This window comes from Pseudophryne corroboree, chromosome 1 (assembly GCF_028390025.1).
Source record: "Pseudophryne corroboree isolate aPseCor3 chromosome 1, aPseCor3.hap2, whole genome shotgun sequence".
NCBI lineage: Eukaryota > Metazoa > Chordata > Amphibia > Anura > Myobatrachidae > Pseudophryne > Pseudophryne corroboree.
In genome coordinates, this window is record NC_086444.1 from 1,088,647,358 (window position 1) to 1,088,664,740 (window position 17,383).

General features: G+C 46.9%; 1 protein-coding gene across 1 annotated transcript in view; it reads left to right on the forward strand.

Moving 5' to 3' along the window:
- NCAPG (non-SMC condensin I complex subunit G) overlaps nt 1-17,383 on the forward strand; it is a 239,049-nt gene that overhangs the window by 34,657 nt on the left and 187,009 nt on the right. Inside the window, exon 2 of the mRNA XM_063921442.1 lies at nt 14,869-15,075. Within this exon, the coding sequence (XP_063777512.1) occupies nt 14,869-15,075 (207 nt within the window). The remainder of the gene's footprint in view (nt 1-14,868; nt 15,076-17,383) is intronic.

Below are 17,383 nucleotides of genomic sequence, written 5' to 3' on the forward strand. Positions count from 1 at the left end.
GTTCAGATCACAAGTTATACGGTGTGATTGGTGTGGCTGGTATGAGTCTTACCCGGGATTCAATATCCTTCCTTATTGTGTAAGCTCGTCCGGGCACAGTATCCTAACTGAGGCTTGGAGGAGGGTCATAGGGGGAGGAGCCAGTACACACCACCTAATCCTAAAGCTTTATTTTTGTGCCCTGTCTCATGCGGAGCCGCTATTCCCCATGGTCCTGACGGAGTCCCCAGCATCCACTACGGACTACGAGAAATAGAATTATCGGTAAGTAAATTCTTATTTTTCCTCAATGTCCACGACCCCAGTGTATTTAGCCATTTGCTCTAGTGCTCGATGGAAATAGTCAGAAGCAGTTTCACCTTCTTTTTGTCTAATGGAGAAAATTTTGTTCCACTTGACAACAGTTGGGAAATATACTCCTAACTGCAGATTGATCTGTTTAACATTTTCCTGATTGTATTCATCAGTGAGAGGTACCTCTTCATCTAATTTACAATCAGTAATGAATTTCACAGGGTCAATGGTAGAGGGCAAACATGCCCGCAGCACTTTCCGCCAATCTTTGTTATTGGGTTCGGCGGCGTTACCTAGTTCTTTAATAAACCTTTGACATGCGGCTAGATCTTTCCTGGGATCGGGAAATTCAGACATAATTGTCCTTAATTCTGTCCGGGACCAGGGACAATGCATTGCAATGTTCCTGACGGGAGTGACTCCCTGTGCGTCAGTCTTTCCATTGGGGACTGCGATCACCCTGACAGGATTAAGTTCAATTACATCACTCTGGGTTGATTCTACAATGTGAGGTGTGATTGTTTCTGCATAATGTACAGTACCGTACTTACCTGTGGACACGACCTCACCTGTCCCTCCACTAGGGGCCTTCGCTACTGCTCTTATCTTGTATGGTGGCTGCTAGAGAGAGTGCCGATATCGTGGTGGGCTCATCTTCCTGGTCGCAGTCCTGAGGGAAGTTTAAGATGGGATACAACTTGCACGGGTTAGCATTAGCATCAATACACTTATCTACTTTACTCTTATAATAAATTAATACATTTATTAAGTGCACTTTTATCGTATACCAGTATGCCATTCTCGGTAGCCATTTTCTCTCCTGTTATGTGTGGTGGTGGTGCTGTTGCGATCAGTTTCCTGCCAGGGTTGGAACCAGCTGCTTGAGCTAATCCCTGTTGTATCTCACCCTCCTGTTGCCATAACTGTAAATAATCATAATGTCTAATCCTTTGTTTCTTGGATTTTATCAGACATATCCTTCTCCTTAGATTTTGCAACACCTCAGGATTAAAACTGCCTACCCTAGGGAACGGTTCCCTATCATCCACAGTCATTCGTTCCCATTCATTGCATAAGACCTCTGCGTGTGATCCATATTTTTCACATTATGTACCTCGCCGACCCTTTGGGCCGCGGAATGATCTCAACGTGAACCCTTGTTGATCGTCCCTTACTTGAGCAACTGGCCCCCATTCTTTGCAGGTATTTCCTTCTCAGCTAATCCTTACAAAAACCAAATTACTCAGTGGTAAGGCGACGGTGAAAGTTCTCCGAGCGCTCTCACCCACTCACGCCCCTATTGGCCAATACACCGAACACTGTGCCCAATGCTGGTCGTAACCAACCTCGGGCTCCTGCGTAACCGTTATTTACTGAGAGCGTGTGGGAGTATGCTACCCCTCCCAGTAAATATCAGTTGTTGGAGATTTCCTGAGTGAACAGCTAAACTCCCTTAAAATAAAAAACTGTTACACAAATCACGTTACGTGTACAATTAGCATCTATGACCCCGCAAATTGAGTGGGTATCAAGGTGAACTAACTAATGCACACAGTAACGTGCGGTACAGTCGCACTGCGTATAAGTAACTATTACTTATCCGCCGAACGACCAACGGAATCGGTTGTTTAGGCTGCGAAACCTCAGCCGGAGCGTATTCTCAAAACGGGCCTATATGGGTACTACGCAAACCCCCGGGGCTGCGCTCTCTACCTCTGACCTTTCTCAGGCCAGGGTTTTCAGAGCTTCGCTTGACCTGGTCAGCGGATTTCTGACTTCGCCGACCTTTTGGTCTGCTGTAATACTGATTGCTCCTTTATACCTTATACAATGTTAACGTGAGCAAGCCACTCCCACGACACCAAGTGTCCACTCACCTGGTGTGGTCTCCTACGGGATCCCGAATTCTGGGTTCACAAAACCTTTATTTGCACACTCACTCTTGCTCACTCATATACACTTCGATTTTTCTGTACAGAAAATTACTTTCATTCAGGTAAAACAGGCTAATCCCAGAGGTGATGCAATAAGAGAAGGATCTTTTAAACTAAAATATTGGAAACTGAACAAATTTGTGCTATTATCGCGTGGCTACCGTATCGCCTAAACTAAAACAATGCTATCGTGTGATTTGTATTTAGTGGGCGTATCTGTACGCACGTTGCGTAAACACGCCACGTTTGTAGGCCTTTGCGTTGCGTACGCAGTCCCGTACGCTGTCCGAGACACGTGTACAAAGGTCGGATACGCCCGCAGTAACACAAATAACACGTTTCTATAAATGTAAACGATATTCAACTATAATCGCTTACTAACACCACACAGTATCTCCTGTATAAACCTTTATAACTGGGTCAGGCTGCGTGTGTGTTTTACAATTACTCCCTTAAATATTACTCTTTACTTTTAACTAAAATAGCAACAAATTTCTCAGCACGTGATCAATGCTAATGGCAAACGAGGGTAGATATGCGAAAATACACAAATGAAATACAGGTGTGTGCGTGTGTTGCGTGCGCAGTTGGCACCAAACAGAAATTTAACAGATTTAAAACCAAACAATAGCTTTACATTCTTACCTTCCGGATCCCACCAGCATCCCTTCAAACCAAGCGGAGCAGACGCTTATCTAATCAGCACTAATGTATCCCCGACCACAAAACGGCTAACAGGGGATACTACCTTCCCGCCCTTTGCTGATAGATAAAAGTCTGCCTTGTCCTGCTAGGCTGCGGATACGAGGAGAACCGGACGAGCTCCCAATTGATAATGTCAATTATTATCTTTAAACATAAAGCTATACACTATTACCGTGGAGCCGCTAGACCGCGTGCACGTGCTATGCACTTTGTACGCTATTTGCGTACAGAGTCCCGCACGTGGTACGCACTCGGCATACACACACTGCGCTGAGTGTACGGAATACACACAGCGGGTGCACACACAGTCGATAACCTTTAAACCTAATTAATAAAACACAGTAAGAATATATTTATACTCTAAACCTTAGTAGTCAAATACTGTAATGAAAACCTTAACAATGTGTATGCTGTTTGAGCGATTGAGACGCTAAGAGAGCCCTTTGCAGGAAAGTGAAAACACAACACCAGGTTTGGTTAAAACCACAACAGCTCTAACACTGCCGTGGATTTTTCAGAGAAAAAGGGGAAAACAATACAAGTTATACACTACAAGCTAACACAGAAATCTAACAGAATAACAGAGAATAAGACGAACAGTGGCTACAGAGAATATACATACGTGGGGAATCTTTCGCATGCGCGACCTGGAATCCAGTCCTCCGCTGTTCAGGTAGAAAGCCTTCAGAGACATGAGGCTGGCCAGGCAACAGTGGTCTTTATATACACAACATACATTCCCAATACAATGGTACCTGTAATCTCATTGTTCATTGGACACAGGGATGTGTCTCTACATTACAGCAAAGGTCATAGGTGGATTTGAACAGGTGGGCTGTGTCTTTCCCCAACTGCTCTGGTGGGAGGTATCCTCAGGATTCCCGCCACATGTGTAATTTACAGCAAATACAGTTAATGTTCATAATCTACTTCTGTACATAACTATACGCAGGAGCGAGCGATCCTTTCCTAACTAACACCGGAATGTTACTCTTAAAATACCCTACAGCTGGATACTAGACACCACCTTTCAACCTTTATCTGACCCTTCCTATCATGCAAAGAGGAATCTCTCTGTCCAGGAACAGTTTAAACTAATCATATTCGCTGACATGGTCTAGGGGAATATTAACTACAAAATGCACTATTTGGGTTAAATATGCTACGATCGAGTCGCACGCTATACGCTCACAAACTCCGCCGTAAATACACATCTCATGCGCACGATCGCCGGAGCGATCTTACGCAACTTGCGGGTATGTGCACGCACGGGGGGACAGGTGCACGAGCAGCGTGCATGTGCATGAGGGGTTAGTACAAGGGGTATGCATCATGATATTTTTCGACTTTGACACTACGGGCTGAGAGCCAGTATCTCCGCTGACAGGACACTGAGCTCCTGAGGGGATAGATTGTTAGCCGCCCCATGCGACCACTCACTGCAGCAGCATGCCGCCACCGCCTAACAGCCAGAAGATGTTTGTGGCGAGTGAGTCACCGGCTCCCCTAGCAAGCGGGGAGCCGGTATGAAGATGGCGGCAACAGGGTATGGAGCGCAGTACTAACCGCGCTCCGGGGCTCAGCGGTACAGAATGTGGCGCTGTGCGGGGCTTCCTGAGCCAGTGCCTATACCCTAAACTGGTCAGCAAGCCTATCAGGGTCCCTGGATTGCTGCCAGTAGAAATCCTCAGGCAAGTATAATACAATGAAGAGCGGAAAGCAGCGCCATGTTCAGGGGGCGGGGCTTCTCCTCAGAGTGGACCCAGCAGCGTTCAGCCCCATTTTCCTGCCTGCAGTTCCTGTGTAACAGACGCTGACAGGGAGAGCTGTACCTCCAAGCAACTCCAGCTATCCTGTGCGGTACCAGGGGGTTGTAGAAGGGGGGGAGGCTGTGTAAAGTCTGTGTAGTCTATAAGGTACACAGACAGCGCTAGTAGTTTCATTAGTTCTACCTTAAAAAGCACTGTATGTGGGTTGGCTCCAATCTCTGTGTCTCTCTGTGGCATACTTGGGGGGGAAACTGTGTCTGACACTTCCCTTTGTGTGTTTGTTGGTGTTACTATCTCACATAGCTATGTCTAGGGACTCTGTTTCATATGCTGCAGGAGATGTTTCCTCTCAGGAGGGATCCATTCCATGTACATAGATTGTAATGCTTTGTCTCAGATCCCTATTGTTGAACCTGAGTCGTTAACTTCTATCAAAGGAAAGATCTCTACTAGGGTAGCTAATACTGAGACTGAAATGTGGGTGTTAAAGAAGTCTGACAGTTGGGTCAGGCTCTGTCCCTATTCCTGCAAAATCCCCTAGCATGTTCCCACAGAAACGTACACTTGCCCAAATTATGCAAGATGACATGGATACCGATTCTGATACTACAGACGGTGATGGGGATGTGCTGAAGAGGGTGGCATCCCTTGCAAAGGCGGTGCAGCTCATGATTGAGGCCATTAGAGATGTGTTAAACATTAATGACCCTACACCTGAGCAGGTTGAGGAGGCTTACTTCACTGATGAGAAAGCCCCGCTAACATTTCCTGCGTATAAAGAATTAAACGCTATATTTGAAAAATCCTGGGAAAACCCGGAGAAAAAATTCCAGATCCCAAAAAGAGTTCTGGTTGCTTTTCCCTTCCCCGAGGAAGATAGGAAAAAATGGGAAAACCCACCAATTGTTGACGCATCTGTCTCCAGACTGTCTAAAAAGGTGGTTTTACCTGTACCTGGTTCTACCACGTTGAAGGAACCAGCTGATCCTAAGATTGACACTACGCTCAAATCCATATACACTGCTTCAGGAGTGGCCTTAAGGCCCACTATTGCTTGTGCATGGATTTCTAAAGCCATAGTAAAGTGGTCAGGCACATTACTAGAGGATTTGGATACAATGGATAGAAGTGACACTGAATTATTTTTACGTAACATACAGGATTCTGCGGTGTTCATTGTGGAATCCATGAAGGACCTGGGTACGCTGACTGCACGGATATCCTTTATGTCGGTATCAGCTCGCAAGGGACTCTGGCTATGCCAATGGTCTGCAGACACGGAATCCAGGAGAAGTGTGGAGAACCTACCCTACACAGGTCAGGCTCTATTTGGGGAAGCGTTGGATGCGTGGATTTCCATGGCAACCGCAGGTAAGTCACCTTTCCTTCGCTCTGCTACTCCTTCTACGAAGAAACCATTTTTTTCAGCTTTGCAGCAGTCCTTTCGGACCGCTAAAACAAAAAAGCCCAAGCCTTCTACCACTTTCTTTAGAGGTGGTCGGACAAAATCCAAAAAGCCTGCACCCGCAGGCCCCCAGGAGCAGAGACCTGCTTCTGGTTCCTCAAAATCCTCAGCATGATGGTGGAACTCAAAGCCTGGAGGACGGGCTGGTGGGTGCGAGACTCAGACGTTTCAGCCACGTCTGGGTGTCGTCCGGCCTGGATCCCTGGGTACAGGATATTGTGTCCCAGGGGTACAAACTGGAGTTTCAAGAATTCCCGCCTCACCGATTCTTCAAATCAGGCTTGCCAGCTTTGCTGACGGACAAGGCTATCCTACAGGAACCCATCCTAAAATTGGTTAAGGTCAAGTTTCTCCCATGGAAGGCTGTCACTTTGTTGGCCTTAGCTTCTGCTAGACGTGTGTCGGAGCTGGGGGCTTTGTCTTGTAAGAGCCCTTACTTGATCTTCCATGAAGATAGAGCTGAGCTCAGGACACGTCAGAAGTTCCTTCCGAAGGTTGTCTCAGCATTTCATATCAACCAACCTATTGTGGTGCCAGTTGCTACTGACTCCTCAGTTTCATCAAAGTCCTTGGATGTTGTAAGGGCTCTGAAAATCTATGTGAGGAGGACTACTCGTCACAGAAAATCGGGCTCTGTTTGTCCTGTATGATCCCAAGAAACTTGGGTGTCCTGCTTCTAAGCAGACGACCTCTCGCTGGATCAGGTTCACTATCCAGCATGCGTATTCTTTGGCATGATTGCCGTGTCCTACGTCTGTTAAGGCCCACTCTACTTGTAAGGTGGGTTTTTCCTGGGCAGCTTCCCGGGGTGTCTCGGCTTTACAACTTTGCCTATCGTCTACCTGGTCGGAGTCTAACACGTTTGCCAAGTTCTACAAGTTTCATACCTTGGCTGCTGAGGACCTGAAGTTTGGTCAATTGGTTCTACAGGAGCCTCCGCGCTCTCCCTCCCGTTCTGGGAGCTTTGATACATCCCCATGGTACTAATGTGGACCCCAGCATCCTCTAGGACTATAGAGAAAATAGTAGTCCGTAGAGGATGCTGGGTGCCCGCCCAGCGCTTTGTGATCCTGCAGTGGTTACTTAGTTCAGTACTGCTTAGTTCTTGGTTAAGTACTGTATTGTTACTTGGTTAAGTCCTCTTGTTCAGCCGTTGCTGATGTTTCAAGCTAGTTAGCTTGGTTTGCCTTCTATGTGTGAGCTGGTATAAATCTCGCCACTATCTGTGTAAAATCCTTCTCTCGAAGTTGTCCGTCTCCTCGGGCACAGTTTCTAGAATGAGTCTGGTAGGAGAGGCATAGAGGTAGGAGCCAGCCCACACTCTCAAACTCTTAAAGTGCCAGTGGCTCCTAGTGAACCCGCCTATACCCCATGGCACTAATGTGGACCCAAGCATCCTCTACGGACTACGAGAAAGGATCTACCGGTAGGTAATCCTATTTTCTCTAACGTCCTAGTGGATGCTGGGGACTCCGTAAGGACCATGGGGAATAGACGGGCTCCGCAGGAGACAGGGCACTCTAAGAAAGAATTAGGACTACTGGTGTGCACTGGCTCCTCCCTCTATGTCCCTCCTCCAGACCTCAATTAGAATCTGTGCCCGGACGGAGCTGGGTGCATTTTAGTGAGCTCTCCTGAGCTTGCTAATAAGAAAGTATTTTGTTAGGTTTTTTTATTTTCAGAGAGATCTGCTGGCAACACTCTCTGCTACGTGGGACTGAGGGAGGGAAGCAAACCTACTAACTGCGGATAGGTTGCGCTTATTAGGCTACTGGACACCATTAGCTCCAGAGGGATCGAACACAGGAACTCACCCTTGGTCGTCCGTTCCCGGAGCCGCACCGCCGTCCCCCTCGCAGAGACAGAAGACAGAAGCCGGCGAGTGAAGCAAGAAGACATCAAAATCTGCGGCAGAAGACTCCTGTCTTCATTTGAGGTAGCGCACAGCACTGCAGCTGTGCGCCATTGCTCCCACACTAACCCACACACTCCAGTCACTGTAGGGTGCAGGGCGCAGGGGGGGGCGCCCTGGGCAGCAATTGAGTACCTCCTGGCAAAATAGAGCATATATACAGCTGGGCACTGTATATATGCATGAGCCCCCGCCATTATTTTTCACAAAATCGCGGAACAGAAGCCCGCCGCTGAGGGGGCGGGGCTTCTTCCTCAGCACTCACCAGCGCCATTTTCTCTCCACAACTCCGCTGAGAGGAAGCTCCCCAGGCTCTCCCCTGCAGAATCACGGTAGAAAGAGGGTGAAAAGAGAGGGGGGGGGGGGGCACATAAATTTAGTGCAAATTCACTAATACAGCAGCTACTGGGTAAACACTAAGTTACTGTGTGATTCCTGGGTCATATAGCGCTGGGGTGTGTGCTGGCATACTTTCTGTCTCCCCAAAAGGCCTTGTGGGGGTTCTGTCCTCAGAGCATCCCCTGTGTGTGTGGTGTGTCGGTACGATTGTGTCGACATGTTTGACGAGGAAGGCTATGTGGAAGCAGAGCAGGTGCAGTTGAATGTGGTGTCTCCGCCGACGGCGCCGACACCTGATTGGATGGATATGTGGAAGGTGTTAAATGATAATGTAAACTCCTTGCATAAAAGGTTGGATAAAGCCGAAGCCTTGGGACAGTCAGGGTCTCAACCCATGCCTGATCCTACAGCGCAGAGGCCGTCAGGGTCTCAGAAGCGCCCACTATCCCAAATTGTTGACACAGATATCGACACGGATTCTGACTCCAGTGTCGATGGCGATGATGCAAAGTTGCTGCCCAAAATGGCTAAAGCCATCAGCTACATGATTATAGCAATGAAGGATGTATTGCACATTTCAGAGGTAAACCCTGTCCCTGACAAGAGGGTTTATATGTTTGGGGAAAAAAGGCAAGAAGTGACTTTTCCCCCTTCACATGAGTTAAACGAGTTATGTGAAAAAGCGTGGGATTCTCCTGATAGGAAAGTGCAGATTCCCAAACGGTTACTTATGGCGTATCCTTTCCCGCCAACGGACAGGATACGCTGGGAATCCTCCCCTAGGGTAGACAAAGCTTTGACACGCTTAACTAAGAAGGTGGCCCTGCCGTCACAGGATACGGCCTCCCTAAAGGATCCTGCGGATAGGAAGCAGGAAGGTATCCTGAAGTCTGTTTATACACATTCAGGTACCATACTGAGGCCGGCAATTGCGTCGGCCTGGATGTGTAGTGCTGTAGCAGCATGGACAGATACTCTTGTAGACAAAATGAATTCAATGATGTAGATAACTGCGCTCTAAAGGCTGCCCTTCGCTGCAAGTACCAAGAAAGTGTCTCTCCAAAACACTTAAATAGCAAATCTAACAAACAACTGGGCAGTGCTTGCTGCAGAAGGCGCCACACCAGTGAAAGAATCAAATGATAAAAAGTACGTTCCTTTATGTGCAGAATATCCTCATATTCCTCTTGCCCTCTACTCTCATGCCGTCAGCACATGTGGAGAGAACAGAGATGCACCATGTGTAGTAAAGTCAAAAATTTAATTCCATACACATATAAAACATAGAAGTATAAAAACAAATCCCCCTTTGATCCTTGGATAAAACGGTTAAAAAGCTGTGCAATTACCAGAATCTCTGAGAACCAGTACCAGTAGTTCTCAAAAAAGCATGTAAATCATTCACCAAACGAGCCACCCGGGTGAGCAGTCTGGGATAAATGTTCTGGTTTCCGGACAGCAGTCCACCTTTCATCCACAGGAATCTGGGGTCCAAGTTTCCAACGCGTTTCGACCCACCTGCTTTGGGTCTTTCTCAAGGCAGTATCAAAGCAGGTGGGTCGAAACGCGTTGGTTACTTGGACCCCAGATTCCTGTGGATGAAAGGTGGACTGCTGTCCGGAAACCAGAACATTTATCCCAGACTGCTTACCCGGGTGGCTCGTTTGGTGAATGATTTACATGCTTTTTTGAGAACTACTGGTACTGGTTCTCAGAGATTCTGGTAATTGCACAGCTTTTTAACTGTTTTATCCAAGGCTCAAAGGGGGATTTGTTTTTATACTTCTATGTTTTATATGTGTATGGAATTAAATTTTTGACTTTACTACACATGGTGCATCTCTGTTCTCTCCACATGTGCTGACGGCATGAGAGTAGAGGGCAAGAGGAATGGGCAGATACTCTGTCTGAGGAACTGGATACCTTGGACAAGGATACTATTTTACTGACCCTGGGGCATATAAAAGACGCTGTCCTATATATGAGGGATGCCCAGAGGGACATTTGCCTACTGGGTTCTAGAATAAATGCTATGTCGATTTCTGCCAGAAGGGTCCTGTGGACTCGGCAATGGACAGGTGGTGCCGACTCAAAAAAGCACATGGAGGTTTTACCTTATAAGGGTGAGGAATTGTTTGGGGACGGTCTCTCGGACCTAGTTTCCACAGCTACGGCTGGGAAGTCAAATTTTTTGCCATATATTCCCTCACAGCCTAAGAAAGCACCAAATGCAGTCCTTTCGATCACAAAAAGGCAAGAAAGTCAGAGGTGCGTCCTTTCTTGCCTGAGGCAGGGGTAGAGGAAAGAAGCTGCACAATACAGCTAGTTCCCAGGAACAGAAGTCCTCCCCGGCTTCCACTAAATCCACCGCATGACGCTGGGGCTCCACAGGTGGAGCCGGGAGCGGTGGGGGCGCGTCTCCGAAATTTCAGCCACCAGTGGGTTCGCTCACAGGTGGATCCCTGGGCTATACAGATTGTGTCTCAGGGATACAAGCTGGAATTCGAAGTGATGCCCCCTCACCGTTACCTCAAATCGGCCCTGCCAGCTTCCCCCATAGAAAGGGAGGTAGTGTTAGCGGCAATTCACAAATTATATCTCCAGCAGGTGGTGGTAAAGGTTCCCTTCCTTCAACAGGGAAGGGGTTACTATTCCACAATGTTTGTGGTACCGAAACCGGACGGTTTGGTCAGACCCATATTGAATTTAAAGTCCCTGAACATTTACCTGAAAAGGTTCCAAGTTCAAGATGGAATCGCTCAGAGCGGTCATTGCAAGCCTGGAAGAGGGGGATTTTATGGTGTCTCTGGACATAAAGGATGCTTACCTGCACGTCCCCATTTATCCACCTCATCAGGAGTACCTCAGATTTGTGGTACAGGACTGTCATTACCAACTCCAGAGGTTTCCGTTTGGTCTGTCCACGGCACCGAGAATATTTACCAAGGTAATGGCGGAAATGATGGTGCTCCTACGAAAGCAAGGAGTCACAATTATCCCATACTTGGACGATCTCCTCATAAAGGCGAGGTCCAGAGAGCAGTTGCTGATCAGCGTAGCGCACACTCAGGAAGTGTTGCAACAGCACGGCTGGATTCTGAATATTCCAAAGTCGCAGCTGATTCCTACGACGTGTCTGCCCTTCCTGGGCATGATTCTGGACACGGACCAGAAGAAGGTGTTTCTCCCGGCGGAGAAGGCTCAGGAGCTCGTGACTCTGGTCAGAGACCTCTTAAAACCAAAACAGGTGTCGGTGCATGAATGCACGCGAGTCCTGGGAAAGATGGTGGCGTCATACGAAGCCATTCCCTTCGGCAGGTTCCATGCGAGGAACTTTCAGTGGACCTGTTGGACAAGTGGTCCGGATCGCATCTTCAGATGCATCGGCTGATCACCCTATCCCCCAGGGCCAGGGTGTCTCTTCTGTGGTGGCTGCAGAGTGCTCACCTTCTCGAGGGCCGCAGGTTCGGCATACAGGACTGGGTCCTGGTGACCACGGATGCAAGCCTCCGAGGATGGGGGGCAGTCACTCAGGGAAGAAACTTCCAGGGGCTGTGGTCAAGTCAGGAGACTTGTCTGCACATCAATATTCTGGAACTAAGGGCCATATACAACGCCCTGAGTCAAGCGGAGCCTCTGCTTCGCAACCAACCGGTGCTGATTCAGTCAGACAACATCACCGCAGTGGCTCATGTAAACCGCCAGGGCGGCACAAGAAGCAGGGTGGCGATGGCGGAAGCCACCAGAATTCTTCGTTGGGCGAAGAATCACGTGCAAGCACTGTCAGCAGTGTTCATTCCGGGAGTGGACAACTGGGAAGCAGACTTCCTCAGCAGGCACGACCTCCACCCGGGAGAGTGGGGACTTCATCAAGAAGTCTTCACACAGATTACAAATCGATGGGAACTGCGACAGGTGGACATGATGGCATCCCGCCTCAACAAAAAGCTACAAAGGTATTGCGCCAGGTCAAGAGACCCTCAGGCGATAGCTGTGGACGCACTAGTAACACCGTGGGTGTTCCAGTCGGTCTATGTGTTTCCTCCTCTTCCTCTCATACCCAAAGTGCTGAGAATCGTAAGAAAAAGAGGAGTGAGAACATTGTTCCTGATTGGCCAAGAAGGACTTGGTACCCGGAACTGCAAGAAATGCTCACAGAGGACCCATGGCCTCTGCCTCTCAGACAGGATCTGTTGCAACAAGGGCCCTGTCTGTTCCAAGACTTACCGCGGCTGCGTTTGACGGCATGGCAGTTGAACGCCGGATCCTAGCGGAAAAAGGCATTCCGGATGAAGTTATTCCTACGCTGATAAAGGATAGGAAGTACGTGACAGCAAAACATTATCACCGTATATGGCGAAAATATGTTGCTTGGTGTGAGGCCAGGAAGGCCCCTACAGAGGAATTCCAGCTGGGCCGGTTCCTGCACTTCCTACAGTCAGGAGTGACTATGGGCCTAAAATTGGGATCCATTAAAGTCCAGATTTCGGCCCTATCCATTTTCTTACAAAAGGAACTGGCTTCACTTCCTGAGGTTCAGACATTTGTAAAGGGAGTGCTGCATATTCAGCCCCCTTTTGTGCCACCAGTGGCACCTTGGGATCTTAACGTGTTGTTGAGTTTCCTGAAATCTCACTAGTTTGAGCCACTAAAGACCGTGGAGCTAAAGTATCTCACGTGGAAAGTAGTCATGCTATTGGCCTTCGCTTCGGCTAGGCGTGTCAGAATTGGCGGCTTTGTCATGTAAAAGCCCCTATCTGGTTTTCCATATGGACAGGGCAGAATTACGGACTCGTCCGCAATTTCTGCCGAAGGTGGTGTCATCTTTTCATTTGAACCAACCTATTGTGGTGCCTGCGGCTACTCGTGACTTGGAGGATCCAAGTTACTAGATGTAGTCAGGGCTTTGACGATTTATGTAGCCAGAATGGCTGGAGTCGGGAAAACTGACTTGCTGTTTATCCTGTATGCATCCAACAAGCTGGGTGCTCCTGCTTCAAAGCAAACTATTGCTCGCTGGATCTGTAACACGATTCAGCAGGCTCATTCTGCGGCTGGATTGCCGCATCCAAAATCAGTAAAAGCCCATTCCACAAGGAAGGTGGGCTCTTCTTGGGCGGCTGCCCGAGGGGTCTCGGCATTACAGCTTTGCCGAGCAGCTACTTGGTCGGGTTCAAACACTTTTGCAAAATTCTACAAGTTTGATACCCTGGCTGAGGAGGACCTTGTGTTTGCCCATTCGGTGCTGCAGAGTCATCCGCACTCTCCTGCCCGTTTGGGAGCTTTGGTATAATCCCCATGGTCCTTACGGAGTTCCCAGCATCCACTAGGACGTTAGAGATAATAAGATTTTACTCACCGGTAAATCTATTTCTCGTAGTCCGTAGTGGAAGCTGGGCACCCGTCCCAAGTGCGGACTTCTTCTGCAATACGTGTATATAGTTATTGCTTAATTAAGGGTTATGTTATGTTGGCATCCGTTTGTTTGATGCTCTGTTGTTGTTCATACTTTTAACTGGGTATGTTATCACAAGTTATACGGTGTGATTGGTGTGGCTGGTTTGAGTCTTACCCTGGATTCCAAAATCCTTTCCTTGTAATGTCAGCTCTTCCGGGCACAGTTTCCTTAACTGAGGTCTGGAGGAGGGGCATAGAGGGAGGAGCCAGTGCACACCAGTAGTACTAAATCTTTCTTAGAGTGCCCTGTCTCCTGCGGAGCCCGTCTATTCCCCATGGTCCTTAAGGAGTCCCCAGCATCCACTACGGACTACGAGAAATAGATTTACCGGTGAGTAAAATCTTATTTTTTTTTTGTACGGTATCTGCAATTATATAGCAATTTTGCCGTCGCCATAGAATAATATAATCAGATGTCTTTAAAATAAATAAATAAAAAGGTAAAACCACATTTGTGGATTTACAGTATGTGTTCACATATTGGCAGGATTTTGTGCTGGTATGGGTACTAACCAGTGGCGGCCAGACTGCTTCTGTGATAAGATACGGTACATTAGCACTAGGCTGATACGCTGTGGGTCTTGGACTGATCGCTGAAGGGGGGGTTATTTCTCAACCACAACTACAGTGGCCGAGATATTAATACATCTTGGCGTTATTGCTTCCTCTTATCGAGACGAAGCAGGAAGCGCTATGGTGGAATAAGTTCCGCTATAGTATATATCCCCCCAAATGACCAAGATGGATTGTCTGGTCTGGAACCTGTACTACAGTTTTCTTGCTACAGAGTTGGCATTAAAAGTACGTGAATGGCATATTTCTTTCTAATGATTAACTGCCCAAACTGTTACTGTTGCATATATTTGTATAAACAAATTAAGATTTCTTACCTGTCTTTCAAAAATTACTATGCCTCTATCTATAGTTGTTCCCTAGGTGTGATATATGCATGAAAGCTGTCACCATACTTCTTTTCTATTTTGGATTTCACAGATTGAGGATAAATCCATTTTCCTGGAAGAATTTATTCACTACTTGAAGTACCCTTTAATAATTTACAGGAGAGAGCCCGCCGTGGAAAGGGTTATGGATTTTGTGGCCAAGTTTGTAGCTTCTTTCCACAATTCTGATAGTGAGGAGGAAGATGAAATGGATGAAGAAAATTCCCCTGTTAATTACCTATTTAATTTCCTTCTACAGGTATGAGCGGCCATCATTTTATCATCTGTTTTGCAATTTATTTTTAATGTTAATCTGCAGCGGCGGGGAAGAAGAGATTTGCACTTTGTCATGTTGAGGCAGTGGTTGTGGTGAGGAGGGTGTACCCAGGTTTCCAGACCGGGAGATGGTGTTACCTTAATAGCGTATTGTAATAATAGTGGTGGTCTAATGCTTATATAGTACACACTGCAGTGTTTTTTGTTGTTGTGCTGAATAAAATATTTTTTGCAATAGCTCTAATCTGTGCTATTGATATGCTCTGCGCATAACATTGGATGGTGTAATGATATTCTTAAAAAGGAGTGGCAGAGTAAGGAATAACGTGTCTATTTTTTGTGCACAGGGCAGTTCAAAGAGGATGGCGGTCGTTCGGTCTACATACATTGGGTCGACCACGTTTGGTCGACATGCATTAGATCGACATGGAAAAAGGTCGACGTGAGATTTCCACAATTTGTTTGAATTTTTTGACCATGTTCATACTTAACGGTCCACGTGGACTACAGTTGGGAACGGTAACCTATGCCGAGCGCAGCAGTAGCGGAGCGAGGCACCTCGCCCGAAGTGCGAGGGGACACGGTGCACTAATTGGGGTTCCCCGTTACTTTTCGAAGAAAACAACACCAAAAGATGTTAAACTCATGTTGACGTAGCACACGTCGACCTAATGATCATGTCGACCCAATGTATGTCAGCCTAACTCATGTCGACCTAATGACCCACACCCGTTCAAAGAAATGTATCGTCTAATCTGTGCATTCGGAGTCCAGCCTTTTATAGGGTTCTGTCTTGCACAGTAAACACAAAATGTAATTTTTGGTTCCCAAACTTTCCTGAATCACGGCGCACTAGAGTATCGGTATTTTATTGTTTATGGCACCCCCAGGCTGAAAGTTTCTTACTGAGCAAAAATAAAAGTAAATTGTGCTTACCGGTCATCCTTCAGGTCAGTTATGTGATGGTAGACAGGGTTGTGCTTCTGTTTGTCCACAATCCACATATTTTATGATTGGCAGCACTGGTTGTGCCAATCGCATGGACCATAACTAATTTGCTTTGGTCCTAGACCATCAACTAGTGGCACCCACGTAAGTACCCCATGGCACCCTGGAACCCATTTTGGGAACCAAAGTACTAACTATTGAGCAGTTATGTATAAGAATTTTAAATTCTTTTAAGAGAAACTTCACTGCAGTTCTACTTGATTAAAGTGTAGTAGTCTTCTACCTAGGGAGAATATTGGGAGAGCTTGGTCTGTGATATTTCTGGTATCCGGAATATAGATCTACACTAAAAAGTTTTACAGTCAATAGGTCTACCACTAATGGTAGACATACATTAGGTCGACAGGGTCAAATGTCCGACATTTAAAAGGAAGACCGTTAAAAAGGTTGGCATGAGGTAGACACAAGTTTTTTATTTTTTTAACTTTTTCATACCTGTGCCGAGTGCTGCGGTAGCGGAAAAAAGCAGAGCCCAGTGGTAGCGGAGTGAGGCACCTTGCCAGAAGCGCGAGCCATGCAAGGGGAAGTGGTACACTAATGAGGCTGGTTTGTGTCAGAAAAGTGACAAAACCCCCCCAAAAAAATTAAAATAAATTGTTGATCATTTACATGTCGACCTATTGACCCTGTCAACCTTTCCTGCTGTCTACCTATTCTGTGTCGACCTAATGCATGTCTACCATTAGTGGTTGACCTATTGACTGTAGACCTTTTTAGTGTAGATCTAATAATCCACTCTAGATATTTCTGCTCCGGATAATTAGTCTGTCAGAGCTACCCAAACCAGTCCTCTAGATCTACCAACAGTAAACATTTTCCAGACCACATAGCTGGTGCACATGTGTAGTCATTACTAATTAAGATGTGCTGCATTCATTTCTAATTGGCAATTCTACAGATCTCCAGGAGGCCTGGAAAACATGACCTGTTGGTAGATTTTGAGGACCGGTTTGACCAGCCCTGGTCTTTGCTGTCCTAAGTAAACTTGTTTCTCAAGGAAAGAAATGTAAGCCTGTAGGATCCAGCTGTATATTGCTCTGCTCTTGGGTTAATTCTTTCAGCTGCAAATAAAACCTAGTTATATGCGACCAAAGGGAAAATGCTTAATTCTCTGAATGGTTCAAAGGAGCCGGTGCACTGTAAATTTCTTCAGCTGGGTGTGCTGGCTCCTCCCCTCTATACCCCCCCTCCCACAGCCAGTTTAGAAAAATGTACCCTCAGGAGAGGATGCACACTCTGGAGCTCCAGAGGATTTTCTTCAGTTTGTTAGATGTTTTTTTTTT